We start from the raw sequence: 14773 nt of genomic DNA, 5'->3' as shown, positions 1-14773 counted from the left end.
ATAACGGAAAGAATCACTTGATCTCATACCAAAAGTGATCATATCCTCAATAGTTTTACCCTTCTCCTTTGTAATTGTTCTTTCTGAACGTGAAGGTGACCCCACTCTGTCCTAGTGAATGGATGATTGTGTACCATCACGTGACTTAGGACTTCATAAACACCTTCGTCATTCAGTTTCACCCTCAAAGAAGCCTTACATCCTGTTCGGGTGAGACAATAATTTGATCTTTTTCTAGCTAATGATGCATCATTGAAGTTATCTGCATTTTCTGATATCTTTACTCCAGCACAAGAACATACAAAATATTCCTCTACCACAACTTCATTGCTAGAGCATCTAGTGGTTGATTTACGGACACTAAAACCTCGTGCACGAGTATGTATACAGCACAACTGATGCATATCATCAATTGTTTATCTTGTCATACCAACAAGAGAACCAGATACATCAACACAATCAATAGTGTTTTCTGCAAATATTTCAGAAACAAGTAATACTTTTTGAGTAAAAACCTAAACCTTTGGAGCAAAACTAATACTTTTCACGAGTTTTAGAAATTTTACCCTCATTGACTGGTACATGTACATTTTGTTCAATGATAGCTACTGCATCTATAAGAAATTAAAAAAGTTCATATGCAAACAAATAAATATCACAACAATTTCAAAATGATTAAAATGTAGGTAAACAAATCATATTAATCTTACATTTATTGATTTCTATATCATCTTCATCGCTACAAACAATGACGATTGAATTTAAATTTTGACCTATAAGAACAAATTAAAATACAAATTACATCAAAATAGAAATAAAATGTCATATAATCTATACAGTATGTATAGAAATTTATAAGAAGTGGTAATATGGAGAAACTATACGTTTTAATGAGAAGTAATACTTTCAAACATTTTGGTTTGTATGTCATTTAGAAAGTAACAAGTAAAGTATCACTTTCTTAATATAAAGTAATGTGTTTACATTGAAAAGTTATAGCATCGGTAACTGAAAAAAAAAATTACCTTCCTGAATACCAGTTTAAGCTTCATTCTCCATTGTAGATTGTAGTCGTCAAATTGGTCAAAACAAAGAAATATAGGACGACCCTAAGATTGTTGCACGACAAATTCGACAATTCAACAAATTCTCAACCTCATATGATGAACATGTTGAAACAAATGCTAAATATAATGATACCAACTGCATTCTGGAAGCAGTACACTATCATGGAGCATATATACATACTTTCAGGATTGTGAGTTTGAAATGATAGTGTTGTAATGAAGAAATACGAAAGAAAAAATAGACATTTACTGATAAAATTAGCAAATTGAATTGCCTCATTTCAACCTTCTCCTTACATCCCACAAATCGATCCATGTCCAAACATTAAATCCATTTCCATACAAAAAATCCCAAAAGACACAAACAAATTTGAAGAAAAAATCCAGAATCAAATTAAAGGAAAATAATAACCTGCAATACGAAGATTTCAATGACACTTTGAGGGGTGAGAAACGTTGATTCCATGTACAATCACCCAAAATATGATCGAGAACCGTTGGAAGAAAATTGCTAAACCTGCAATGCGAAGATTTCAACGACACTGAGGGGAGAGAAATGTTGATTTCATGTACAATTGCCCAAAATATGATTGAGAACCGTTGGAAGAAAATTGCTAAATTTTGTGGGAGTTTTCATTCGGGAGTGAGAAGGAGAGAGTGAAATCAAGTGATTTGAGAAAGATCTGAATTTAAGCAAACTGGGTAATTTGTGAGAGACGGATTGACACGTCTCACAGATTAAGATCCGTGAGACGGTCTCACATGAGACCTACTCTAGAGTTCGACCGCAGCTCTCCATTTCTTCGGAATTGTCCGCTCATAGCACGATGGTACTGTTCAAAAAAGTTTTTTCCTAGTTTTTTATTAGAAAAAATTAGAGGAAATAAAATTAAAGAACTTAGGTTTTGGTTTCATAGAAAATGTTCACGCTTAACGTCAATACATCATAAAAACAAAAGTTCAGTTACCTCAACAAAGGCCGATTTTGAGCTCAAAAATAGATATTGAAATTGGTCCGATTGAGAAAGATCGAAGATGAGCCTATTAACTCAATAAGCTCAACAGATATAAATAATAAAAAATTTAAAAACAAACAAAAAAATGAGAGCTATAGAAGAATCGAACCATACAGCATATAAATTGAGGGCTATAAGCTAAATCTCTAGTTGTTAAGTTTGACTTAACTAATTTAATAGTATCTATACAGAAAAAAAAAATCATATATAACAATAAAACTTTTAAAAAAAACCGCCCCTGTTTGACGTACAAGTTTGTTGTTATCTTAAACTTTGTTCATTACAGAACTATTGAGGAATACCAGACAGAATCTTCAAAACTAAAGTTAAAACGGTTCAAATGTTCCTACTCTTTGCTCACTCGGCTATTTGCAGTTGCGATTGCGATGTATACGGTTCTCTACAGAAACCGGGAATGAATTCTGCTCAATGCTGACTTTCAAAAATGATAAAAAAGAATCAGTTAATCATGACTAGTTTATACACACTGCTTAGCTAACTCTTTGCCAAAAACGGGTTTCTTGTGGAGGAGGTGGTGATATGAACCCCTCCATTGTTCGCTCGACTAAAGGGCCAAGTTCTTGGACGAGCTTGACAGATTCTGAAAGACGATGAAGCAGGTTCACCAAGGCGATTACTTCGTTTCTTTGCAGTTGCAGCTGGGAAAGCGAGATTTACAAATGTACACATTGATTGTCAAAAATGTTTTAGAGAGAGAGGGGATTATTAGATTTTTGCCATGGAACTTACAGGCTGGTTTTGCTGGTTTTTGCCATCAACGAAGAAGAGAATCTTTAGAGCTGTTCCCAGACCCAGCACCTGAAGTTTGCCCCAAAGACGACATTTCTCACATCCAACACAATCCATCAGAGCACTGGAACATCCAGAACATAGGCTAAATGATGCCTTCAAGATTTACTAAATAAAAGAACAACGATTAAAGAAAATATTGATCTAAAACTCGTTTTATATCCATGCTATACAAAGTACAAGCTATTAATGCTGTTATAACAAACTTAGAATCCACTTGCCAAAGTTAAAAAACCCATTGAATCAGAGCATCAAATTTCGTTAATACCAACAGCTGATATTTCTATACAGCAATAAGTGACAAGAAATTAGATTCAAACCTGATGTTTTTGAAGTTCTTTTGAATCTCAAGCTTCAGTTCAGGTCCACTTTGACCTTGCCACAGCTTAGCTTCGTCAAATGGAAGTGGACATGCAGCCTGCAGTTTTGGATTGTAAACTAGTTGTCGCATTAAAAACTGTGCTTTCAAGTCCTCCTCGACGTTACCAGTATTGTACTCTGCCTGCTCCAAGTATGAGGCGGCCTGAATCATATATGAAGAGAAATGAACATTACGTCCCATATAACTAGGGCCATTGTTATAATTTCAGAAATAACGAAGGCTTACTTTTGCCACAGCTTGAAGAACAAACATGAAAGTGAAGTATAAGTTTCTAACACGATCTGGAAACCGAAAAACACGATCATACATCAACTCCAGATTCCTACCCCACTGAAATTGCACACATGAAATAGGTTTTTGGTTAATATGGTTAAGCAAAATGGTTTAATGTTCTATGCTGAATGGAAATGATGCTTCAAAACCAGGTTTAAGGTAAAATTTAATGTTATAAAAGTTTTTAAGGTAAAATTGATGTTATAAAAGTTCAACTGCGTACTTTTACAGGAGATTCAAGCAAGATTTGCTGAAACTAACAACATATAAACAAGAAATAAAGTATAGTTTTTTGACGATACAAGGGAAAGTTATTAAGCAAACCAGATTTTTAGTTTCATCAAGCAGATAGTCGGATGAGATATGAATCGAGATAGAGGAGTGAAGCCCTGAAATTAACTTGTACAACACTCTTCTCTCCGGACAAATTCCTCCAGATGTATCTGCAATTTACAAAAAAGGAAAAGAAATTTCAGTCCATGTACAATAGAGAATTTCTATTTATTACTCAAGTAATGTTTCTAGAATCGGATTGCAGCCCCAAAAATCAAGTTTCTAGCCAAGATAAAATAACAAAGAAAGAAAGAATTACACACACATGCCGGAACTTCTTGATCTGTCCAAATACATGGCATTCTCAAAATAAACTTACCCACTCTAGAACAAATTTGAAAACAATAAGCAACACAAAATACTAGCATTACTAGATATCAAAAACTACCTAGAACAGTGTGATACAAGCAAAGTTGGTCAGCGGCATATAGTCACGTCTCACAAAAAAACACAAAAAAATTGAAAACCTCCTCGATTTATGAAGAAACCACTATTAACAGATATCGTCTGCTTGCTAAAGCTCGACTATGAAATCATGGAAGGAATTATATAGACAAGAAACAAACATTTTGGACAGTTTTCAGAATATATAGCATCCCATATCCTCCTGGCTGATTCCCCAGTATAGCCAGTATATCGTTCAGGATTCAATAGTAGATTGACATATGTCATCTCACCTGCAAAAAAGAGAAAACTCTTTATTATAAACATGATTGTCCATTCACTTTTAAAAGAAGTCATCACTAATAAATTGTGATTGTAATCTGCAAGAATCAAAAGGTTCAATTATAATAACTGTAAGCAGAGATAATCTCAGGAAGAGCTTACAGAGGCATGCACACATGATTAATAGAGAGAAAAGGGAGAACCTCAACTTAGGTTTTGATGCTTAGATCCTCAAAATTTGTAAAGCAAGCAACAACAATACATGCTAATAATTTAAATGCTAGAAAAACGATAAAGGAGTTTTACGGTTATCCGTCTCGTCATCATGAGTCCAAGGATTATCCACTTCAATCCATCCCCTAAAGGCCTTTGTATCTAGCGTGCGATCAACAACATCTTGTTGGTTCTCCTCTTGACATTTTAAATCATCTGATGGCAGACCGTACAACATAGCCTTCTTAAAGGGTTCAGGAAATTCATTTTCTGGGCATTCACAAACACTACAATCACGTAACTTGCACATGCCATCATCAGGCCAAAAAGGGCAGTCACACCACCGCTTAACCTGTATATTTAATGAGTAACATCAGCTTACAGAAGATATTAATGATTATTTTTAACTCAGTGAACAAGAAATTTTGATCTTGTTTGCAGGCTCACCACCATCTAATAAGCTCAAACTATTTCCAAAGAATGAAATTCGTTGATATTGGAAGCAACCACTTAAATACGCAAAATAAAAATTTTAGTTGCACCAAATCAAACCTAACAAACTGTAAATCATTATTTTACGCAAGGGCAACATGTTAAAATATGGCGGTGTGCCCTTGAAATTAATTGCTGGCACAATCTCTACCATAAACCAAGTTTGGAATCACAGCACTAGGAATATCCTAAATTTGGTGAAAAAAGTCTATACCCAACCTTAAAATATCGGAAAAATGGACTTTTAACGAGCTCTTGAAGTAAAGGGTGCAGAACTGCCTCATTTACACTGTCTATTGTCTCATAATCACAACAGCAGTCCTCAACAATGCCTGTATATTTTCGAGAATCCTACACAAGAGGCAAGTAAAAGATTGATAAAGTTAGTTCCTTAAACTAAAACAACAGTTTAAGTCTAACTGGAAGAGCAATAGGAAATCGCTAAAGTTCCAGACTACAGTGATGCAACGAACCAACATGATCAAGAAACTGTAAGAAGAAGGAAATGCAAAAATGGGATAGAGAAAATCAATCAAATAAATTGAAATCAATAGTTTTCAACAATTAAATGCAGGTTTGCACCTACAGCGTGTAGATGCAGGAATAGAACAAGTGTGTGCAGGATATTAGTCCCACAACTAAGAATACCAATAATTTCTCAGTGAAATTTATTATAAAGTAAATAAGAAACAATATCTCAATTACACACACATCCCAAGCATTGAATCCAGCAACAAAGAAGAAACAAAAGCTCAATTGCACAAATGGAAAATGCAAAGAAAACTGGAAAAGCGAAAAGACAGGACCTGAGAACAATGACAGGATTTATGATCTCGGTCATGCTTCAATGTTAGTGATGCCGCCGCCATCAACATCACCACCGCTCCAATTAGGGCCCATTTCCTCTTCCCCCTTTTCTCCTCTATTAATTTATCTATCTTCTCATTATTATCCACAATGACCTTAGCTTCGGCCATCTCAAATCAACTCAAACATATAGTTTGTTATGTTGTAGATACTGTGAGTAGATGTTCCACTCAAAAAACCCCCGCAATCTACAACACCCAACAAGAAATACAACACACTGGTTTCTGCAAAAACATGTTTCCGCCCATTCGTCCCCAAACCAGCCCCAGAAAAAATCTATTCAGAGCAACCAGCAAAAATCTCCGAGGAGAAACAGAGCGGAATCAACATTAACTAAATATTGCCCTGTTTCGATCCATTCAATCAGAAGATTCTATCAACCATTCATCAAGGTAAATTCGAAGAAAGAATTAGCAATACCAATCTTCCATTATCCTATAAGCTTCGCATTGCTGGGCGAACCAGCTTGACGAAGAAGAAAGGGGTGCAAATGAACGACTCACGAGATTTTGAGTCAGTCACTGTAAATATTTTATACGATCGAAGCCGTATTCGAAAGTCTTCGGATTTTTTTAGCTCCAATTTGAGGTCAAATTATTCTGTTCGATCGATTTCAAATAATAACTTTAATATTTTATTAATTTAATATTATTATATATTAAAAAAAAATTTTGACACTTAAATTCGAGTTCAAATTATTTTCTTCGATCATTCTCAAACAGTAATTTTAATATTTTATTAATTTAATGTCATTTATATATTAAATAAATAAATTTTGAGTTTTCAAATACGTATTTCCGAACAATAGTTTGCAAACATGTTAGAATAATTCGAGCCGAACTCGAACTTTCATTCGAATCGAATTCGAGCAAAAAATTTAAAATTTTCGAATTTTGAAGCGAGTTCGAAATCGAATAGAGACAAATTCAAGTCTTCAAAGTATCATAATATTAAACTCGACTCGATTCATTTACCCATAATTTACCTTATCCTAAATATTTGCCATTTGCAAAATTTTTTTGCGCCATAAATTTGAATCATAACTATCAAAATTTTAAATTTGTTTGTTTGAGGTTCATTTTTTAAAAAAAATTGAAAAAAGATTACAATTGAAAAAAATATATTTAACCAAGATCATTTTTCAACTCTACTGATACTCACGGGAAATTTAGGGTCCGATTCCAGCAAGTGTCATTAGTTCAGACGCAGGTTTTGAAATTACCCTGAGCCTGAAATCACAAATAAGATCGTTAGGAGGGGGCCAGGAGAGTGTCCTGGCGTAGCCCCTCCGACGCTTAAGTCAGAGACTGAGGATATATGGGGGAAGCAGCTAAGGGTGCTGCTGAAAACGATATAGTAAATGAATCAAATGAACACTCAAACATGGTATTTATAGGAGAATACATGGGCCCTTGATGGCATATCTTCCATTTGGGCTTGGTATAGGCCAGGAGTAGTGGGCTCAGGCCCATCCATGGGGTATCACCAGTCTCACCTTCCCGAGTCGAACTGAATCGCAGGTTCGAAGTTCGATTAATTGTGCTGTCCTCGGGTTACCGAGTGCGAGTTGTGCATTTTTTTTCCAGCCGCTCGCCAGTCTCCGAAAATTGGAATCAAATCGCAATCTTTCTCTGCATGGAAAGATTTGGTCTGGGCTCTCCCTATAAATATAGGTTCCTTTCTCACTTCCTTCTCACTTTTCCCATACAAAATTTCCTTTTGCAACTCTCATACGCTCTCCCCCGCCCACGCCTCGCCTGCGTGTTAACCCTAGCGCCGTCTCACAATCACCTCGTCGTTACCTTCGCGTGCAGCCCCGGCCACCGCCTCGCCCACGCCGCGCTCACCCACCGCGTCGCCCCAGCCCCCTCGCCTCCATGTCCAATCGCCTCGCCTCGCCTCGCCCAAGCCAAGCTCGCCCCTCACCTCCCCTCATATCGCCGCGCCTTGCCTCGCCCAAGCCAAGCTCGCCCCTCGCCTCGCCTCAGCCTTATCATCGCCTCGCCCGCCCAGCCATCCTCGCCCTTCCTCGCCCAGCCAGCGCCTCGCCCTCGCCCCTCGTCGCCCAAGTGATTCGCCTCGCCCAGACAGCGCCCAGCCACCACTCTCGCCCCAGCGCCCGAGCGCTGCCTTCGCGTCGCCTCGCCCGCCCAGCCATCCTCGCCCTTCCTTGCCTAGCCAGCGCCTCGCCCTCGCCCCTCCTCACCCAAGTGCCTCGCCCCGCCAAGACAGCGCCCAGCCACCACGCTCGCCCCAGCGCCCGAGCGCTGCCCTGCCCCTCCTTCTCCTCGCCTGCTCGCCGCCCCTGCCTGCTCGCCCCTCGCCACGCCCAGCCATCCTCGCCCTTCCTCGCCTAGCCACGCTCGCCCCAGCGCCCGAGCGTCTCGCCCCTGCCCTTCTCACCCACACTCGCCCAGTGCCCGAACGCGCCTGCCACGCCGCCTATGTCTGCTCACCTCGCGCCACAGCACACACTCGCCCGGCGCACCCTAGCCCCGCACGAGCGTGCAACACACTTGTGCTCGTCACCGGCTCATCCTTGCGGCTTTTTGAGTAGTTTTCCACGTCCCCTCCGGGTCAGTTCTCTCTTTCCCCTGTTTAATTATCCTTAACACCCATGTCTTCATCTGATTCCGAGTTTAATTCTTCGAGTGACCCCGAGAGGTTTAGTGAGTCTAGCAGGTCTAGTGAGTCTAGCCGGAGTAGGACTTCCCTAGCTGATCCCTGAATTTACCCTTGATTCTCATGAGGAGGTAGTCACTACTCATGGCCGTCCTGGTAAGGAAGTTCGCCATGTGACCCAACAGATGAACATATATGAAGCAGATAACTTATGGTACGGTCATTTGTCATCCCATATCCCTCTTGGTAGCAAGTCCAAACTTAGTGCTTTGTGGCACATTCTTCCCTCCCATGAGATCATCATTCCTACCTCTAAGGACCGACCCTATCTAACTCCCAAGGGCTGCTACACCTTCTTTCAGCACCACTTGATGCCGATCTTTGTTTTCCCTTATGTGACTTCTTCCAGGAGTTGAGCAATTATTATCAAGTGCATCTGGGTCTGCTCACTCCCAATGCTCTCCGCTTGAATAAGCTGTTTCGCTGTGTTATTCCGGGCCCTAGACCTCCCTGTGAATTGCATTTATTTCTCCTACTTCTTAGTTCTGTCCAGATCCAAAAACAGACCTTTTTATGTGACTTATCGGTCTAGCCATAAGCTTTTCGAGGGGGCTCTTAGTCATGTTAAGGACTGGAAAAAATATTTCTTCTTTATCCAGTCACCCGAAGAATTGACTTTTTATACCGATTGGTACCCTACTTTCACCAAGCCTGAACTTTCCAAGGGTTACAAGAAGGATAAGGAGTATCTGGAGATAATGAGTGTACTAGGAGATCGATGCTTTAGCATTCCCCGACTCCTATCTGAAGATCTCATGTGCCATGCTGGGTTAAGTCCCGCGAAAATTAAACTGAAGGCAGGACGCCGGTAGATATTCTCATCTCTTCACCCTTTTTATCTCTTTTTTGCTTATTGTGTTCTTGGATGATATTCTCATTCGGTTCAATGTTTTTACTTGCATGTGTTAGAATCTTGAATTCCGCATTGCTTCGAGAGATTGCGAAAAAGAAAACTTGGAGTTCATCTTCTGCCCCCCAGAAGTCAGTCGTTCCAGCAGTCACGACGGGCACAAAGGGAGATTGTAATGGTGTTGAGAAGAAGAAAACAGGTTCTTGCTCCACTACTGCGAAGAGACCTGCTAGCTCCCCTACTGCTGCGAAGAAGAAGGCATGCTCCTCCTCCTTCGCCCCAAAGTGAGCCTCCTCTCCACCTTCTTCGCCTGGTAAAAAGAAGGCGTCCATTGATCCTAGCCCGTCAGTCCCACCGCACGGTAAGCGCAAGATTTCTGAGATCTCAGTCATATCGGTCTTTTCTCCATAATGGTCTGGGTCAGATGAGGGGCCTCCCCCTGAATCGGGGGTACATCCTTTATACACCTCGGATTTGGCCATCGTGGGGCGGGGTCCGACTCACCTGGCTCACAAAATAATGTATCAGCTTCCTTCCGACTTGGATGCAGCGTTCATGAATTCACTGGGGTGGTCTGAAGTCACTCGCCGGACATGCAGCAGCATCACTGAGGTATATTTCTCCTTCTAGTCTCTAGATTGATGTCCAATACATGTATGATTTTCTTGTCATCTTTTCACTCTTGTCTACTTATTCAGGGCATGATGTACATAGGGGAGTTGGTTGAGTGTGCTAACGCCACTCGATCTACTGCCTTCCAAGACTTACGTGAGGGCAAGGCTCTTCGCGAACAACTTCAGGCTACTATTGACTGAGATGAAAGTGACGCATGTTAAGGAGCTCCAAGCTCAAGGTGACGAGCTTCTGAAGGAGAAACAGGAACATCAGTGGCAGGCAGATGACCACGCGAAGGAGAACTAGAAACTGAAGGAAGAGTTAAAGATGCTCGAGCTGAAGCAGCACAAACCCGTAGGGACCTCAAGGACGCCAAGGCGCAACATGCTTGCGAAGCCTCTGCATTCAAGGAAAAATTCCTTAAGTCTGAGGAGTTCGACGATATCTGCGCTCCTAAAGCTTATCATTTTTTAAGAGTGGGTTTCGAGCGTGCAGTCGACCTCTTCAAGGCTCAGGGCTATCCTCCACCAGGCGCCCCCACTGACTTCATCGACATTGAGGGTTTCGTATCGAGTCTCCCCCCGATTCTTAGACCGAGCTCCTTTACTTATGTTATTTTTCATTTACACAGACATTGTATGCCTTCGGGCCATATTCTGTTATTTTCTTCACTGCTTTACTTTTTATATTATTATGCGACTATGGATTTTATGACATTTATATCCCTCCTTTTGCATTTGCATTCACTGCCTCTTCTGAATTGATCTCTGATTCTTTTAAATCACTAGGGTGATAAAATCGGCATAGTGCGAACTCTTCTACTAGGCGATGCCTTAGTAGAAAAATTAAAATTTCAACTCCCTCGCTCTCTAACTCCTCTGCTAGGTGACACCTTAGCAGGAAAATAAAATTTTTTTCTCTTCTTCGTCTCTGCTCCTCTACTAGGTACAGCATAAGTAGGAAAATAAAATTTTTCTCCGGCACTATGTTCTTCTACTAGGCGATGCCTTAGTAGGAAAATTAAAATTTCAACTCCTTCGCTTTCTAACTCCTCTGCTAGGTGACACCTTAGATGGAAAATAAAATTTTTTTCTCTTCTTCGTCTCTGCTCCTCTACTAGGGACAGCCTAAGTAGGAAATAAAATTTTTCTCCTGCACTCTACTCCTCTACTAGGCGATGCCTTAGTAGGAAAATTAAAATTTCTCCCCGCCCCAACCCTGCTTCTCTACTAGACACAGCCTAAGTAGGAATATAAAATTTTTCTCCTGCACTCTGCTCCTCTACTAGGCGATGCCTTAGTAGGAAAATTAAAATTTCTCTCCGCCCCAACTTTGCTCCTCTACTAGGCACAGCCTAAGTAGGAAAATAAAATTTTTCTCTTGCACTCTGCTCCTCTACTAGGCGATTCTTAGTAGGAAAATTAAAATTTCTCTCCGCCCCAACTCTGCTCCTCTACTAGGCACAGCCTAAGTAGGAATAAAAATAAATTTTTTTCTCTTCTTCGTCTCTGCTCCTCTACTATGCATAGCCTAAGTAGGAATAAAAATAAATTTTTTTCTCTTCTTCGTCTCTGCTCCTCTACTATGCATAGCCTAAGTAGGAAAATAAAAATTTTTCTCCTGCACTCTGCTCCTCTACTAGGCGATGTCTTAGTAGGAAAATTAAAATTTCTCCCCGCCCCAACTCTGCTCCTCTATTAGGCACAACCTAAGTAGGAAAATAAAATTTTTCTCCTCCACTCTGCTCCTCTACTAGGCTATGCTTTAGTAGGAAAATTAAAATTTCTCTCCGCCTCAACTCTGCTCCTCTACTAGGCACAGCCTAAGTAGGAAAAAAAATAAAAATTTTTTCTCTTCTTCATCTCTGCTCCTCTACTAGGCACAGCCTAAGTAGGAAAATAAAATTTTTCTCCTTGCAGTCTGCTCCTCTACTAGGCGATGCCTTAGTAGGAAAATTAAAATTTCTCTCTGCCCCAACTCTGCTCCTCTACTAGGCACAACCTAAGTAGGAAAATAAAATTTCAACGCCCTCAAAATACAACAACATTTATGAACTTAAAAGAATAACTTGATTTTATTGAATTCCAAATGATTATTAGGAAAATTCGAAATGAAATACATCAAGCAATCAAATCAAGGATAATATTTTCTAAGATGATAAGCTTATAGGGCCTCTTCAATGCCTTGCCTTGTGCATTTTCCAAATAATAGGCTCCAGAGCTCAGCCTTTCAAAAACTTTGAAGGGACCCTCCCACTTTGGGTCCAATTTTCCTCTCTGCTCTTCTTGCACCTTCCTTAGGACCAAGTCACCTACCTGGAAGTTTCTTTGAATGACCCTTCGATTAAAAGACTGCGCAATGCGATTTTTATAAGCTTTCATGTGAATGCTGGCAACCTTCTCTTTTTTCTTCCATAAGATCAAGGTCAGTGGCGCGTCTTGCATAGTTGTCCTCGTCGTAAAACATTACCCTTGCTGACTCTAGCCCAATCTCAGCCGGGAGCACTACCTCATTACCATAGACCAAACTGAAAGGAGTTTCTTTGGTTCCTTCTCTTGGAGTGGTTCGGTATGCCCACAAGACACTTGGTAGCTCATCCACCCAATTTCCCTTAGCATTGCCGAGTCGAACTTTCAGACGTTGTACCAGCGTCCGATTAGTCACCTCCACCTGCCCATTACTCTGCAGGTAAGCTACAGATGTAAAGACTTGTTGGATCTTCATCTCTTTACACCAAGCTTGGACCTTAGCCCCTTGGAACTGTCTCTCATTATCAGATATCAATCTTCTATGCACCACATATTTGCACACTATACTTTTCCACAAGAATTTCAGGACAGTCATTCTTAGTGATTCTAGGCCAAAGGCTCTGCTTCCACTCATTTCAAAAAATATTCAACTGCTACCAATAGGAACTTCTTCTGAGCAGGAGCTATAGGAAAAGGCCCCACAATATCCATTCCCCATTGGTCAAAAGGACAGGCGGCCGTGATAGCCTTCATCATCGCGGTCGACCGGTGATGCAACCGGGCATGACGTTGACAACTATCATAAGACATCACTAACTCTTGAGCGTCGTGCAGCAGTGAGGGCCAGCAATAACCGGCTAGCAGCACCTTCCTGGCCAACGCATAAGCCCCAGATGATTTCCAAAGCACACCTCATGAACTTCTCGGAGTACATAATTAGCCTCTTGATAACTCAAGCATCGAAGAAGCAGCCCCGCAAAAGACGTTCTATACAACACTTCTCCAATCATCACATAACGCGAACACTTTGTCTTCAACTTACGAGCTTCGCGAGGGTTATCAGGAAGCTTTCCCTCTTTCAGGTAACCAATTATGTCAGTCCTCCAATCCCCCTCCTCTTGCTCAACTGCGGGCGAACTCGTGTGAGGTGTGAGTTCAACTTGAAATACCACATCTCTAGTCTTCCAATTTCCCATTGTTCCAGCCATTTTGGCTAGAGTGTCTGCTTTTTCATTTTCTTTCCTGGGAATATGTTCAAATGTAATCTCTGTGAATTTCTCTCTGACTCTATCCACATCTTGAGCATACTCAATAAGCTTTTCATCTTTCACATCATACATTCCCTTCATCTGTTGTGCTACAAACTGTGAGTCAGAAAAAACAAGTACCCGGGTAGCTCCCACATTTCTGGCTGCTCGAAATCCTGCCAACACAGCCTCGTACTCTGCCTCATTGTTGGATGCTCGAAAGTCCAACCTTACAGCCAACTTCACTTCCTCCCCAGCTGGTGAAATCAGTACTACCCCCACCCCACTTCCATCTTTCGACGAGGAACCATCCACATACACCTTCCAAGGGTCTTCATTCTCCTGATGCATGATCTCAGCCAAGAAATCGACTAAGGCTTGTGATTTGATAGCTGTTCTTGGCTCATACTGGATGTCATACTCTCCCAGCTCAGTAGTCCATTTTACCAAACGTCCAGACATATCGGAATGAGTTAAGATCCTCCCAATGGAATGATGGTGAGCACCACAATCGGATGAGATAGGAAGTAAGGTCTCAAACGTCTCGCAGTCATCACTTAGGCTAAAGCCAATTTTTCCAACCCTGAGTACCTTATCTCTGCCCCTTGAGTGCATGTGAAACATAATAGACTGGCTGTTGAGTTGATCCCTCCAACTTGACAAGGACCGAACTCACAGCTTCCTCGGTGGAGGCTCACCGGCTGCCGGTTTGGCCAGGACAGGCAGCTCAGCAAGATATTTTTTCAACTCTCCAAACGCTTTCTTGCATGCTGGATCCCATTCAAATTTTTTCGCCTCTCAAAGTCCGGAAGAAAGGTAAGCTTCTGTGGGCGGACCTTGAGATAAAACGTGTTAATGCAACAATCCTCCCTGTCAACTGCTGAACATCTTTGGGTCCCCGGGGAGAGACCATATCTTGGATAGCTTGAACTTTCTCGGGGTTAGCCTTAATCCCCCTCTCTGTCACCATATATCCCAGAAACTTCTCACTCCTCACCTCAAAGATACACT

General features: G+C 41.0%; 2 protein-coding genes across 2 annotated transcripts; both read right to left on the bottom strand.

Moving 5' to 3' along the window:
* Positions 1 to 2544: 2544 nt before the first annotated feature.
* On the bottom strand, positions 2545 to 6640 carry LOC142547497 (endoplasmic reticulum oxidoreductin-1-like). Its single transcript, XM_075655825.1, has 9 exons — positions 6059 to 6640; positions 5472 to 5603; positions 4854 to 5112; positions 4448 to 4558; positions 3873 to 3991; positions 3501 to 3605; positions 3214 to 3416; positions 2834 to 2957; positions 2545 to 2742 (listed from the first exon to the last, which is right to left on the bottom strand). The coding sequence occupies exons 1-9, from the start codon at positions 6227 to 6229 to the stop codon at positions 2575 to 2577; spliced, it is 1392 nt and encodes a 463-aa protein (XP_075511940.1). The 5' UTR covers positions 6230 to 6640; the 3' UTR covers positions 2545 to 2574.
* Positions 6641 to 13145: 6505 nt separating this feature from the next.
* Positions 13146 to 14224, bottom strand: LOC142544382 (uncharacterized). Its single transcript, XM_075651436.1, has 2 exons — positions 13427 to 14224; positions 13146 to 13382 (listed from the first exon to the last, which is right to left on the bottom strand). Exons 1-2 carry the CDS (start codon positions 14222 to 14224, stop codon positions 13146 to 13148), a joined length of 1035 nt encoding a protein of 344 aa, XP_075507551.1.
* Positions 14225 to 14773: the final 549 nt, after the last annotated feature.

Source organism: Primulina tabacum, chromosome 5 (genome assembly GCF_025594145.1).
Source record: "Primulina tabacum isolate GXHZ01 chromosome 5, ASM2559414v2, whole genome shotgun sequence".
Classification (NCBI taxonomy): domain Eukaryota; kingdom Viridiplantae; phylum Streptophyta; class Magnoliopsida; order Lamiales; family Gesneriaceae; genus Primulina; species Primulina tabacum.
Note: the sequence above shows the minus strand (reverse complement) of the source record. Positions and strands in the feature narration are given on the sequence as shown.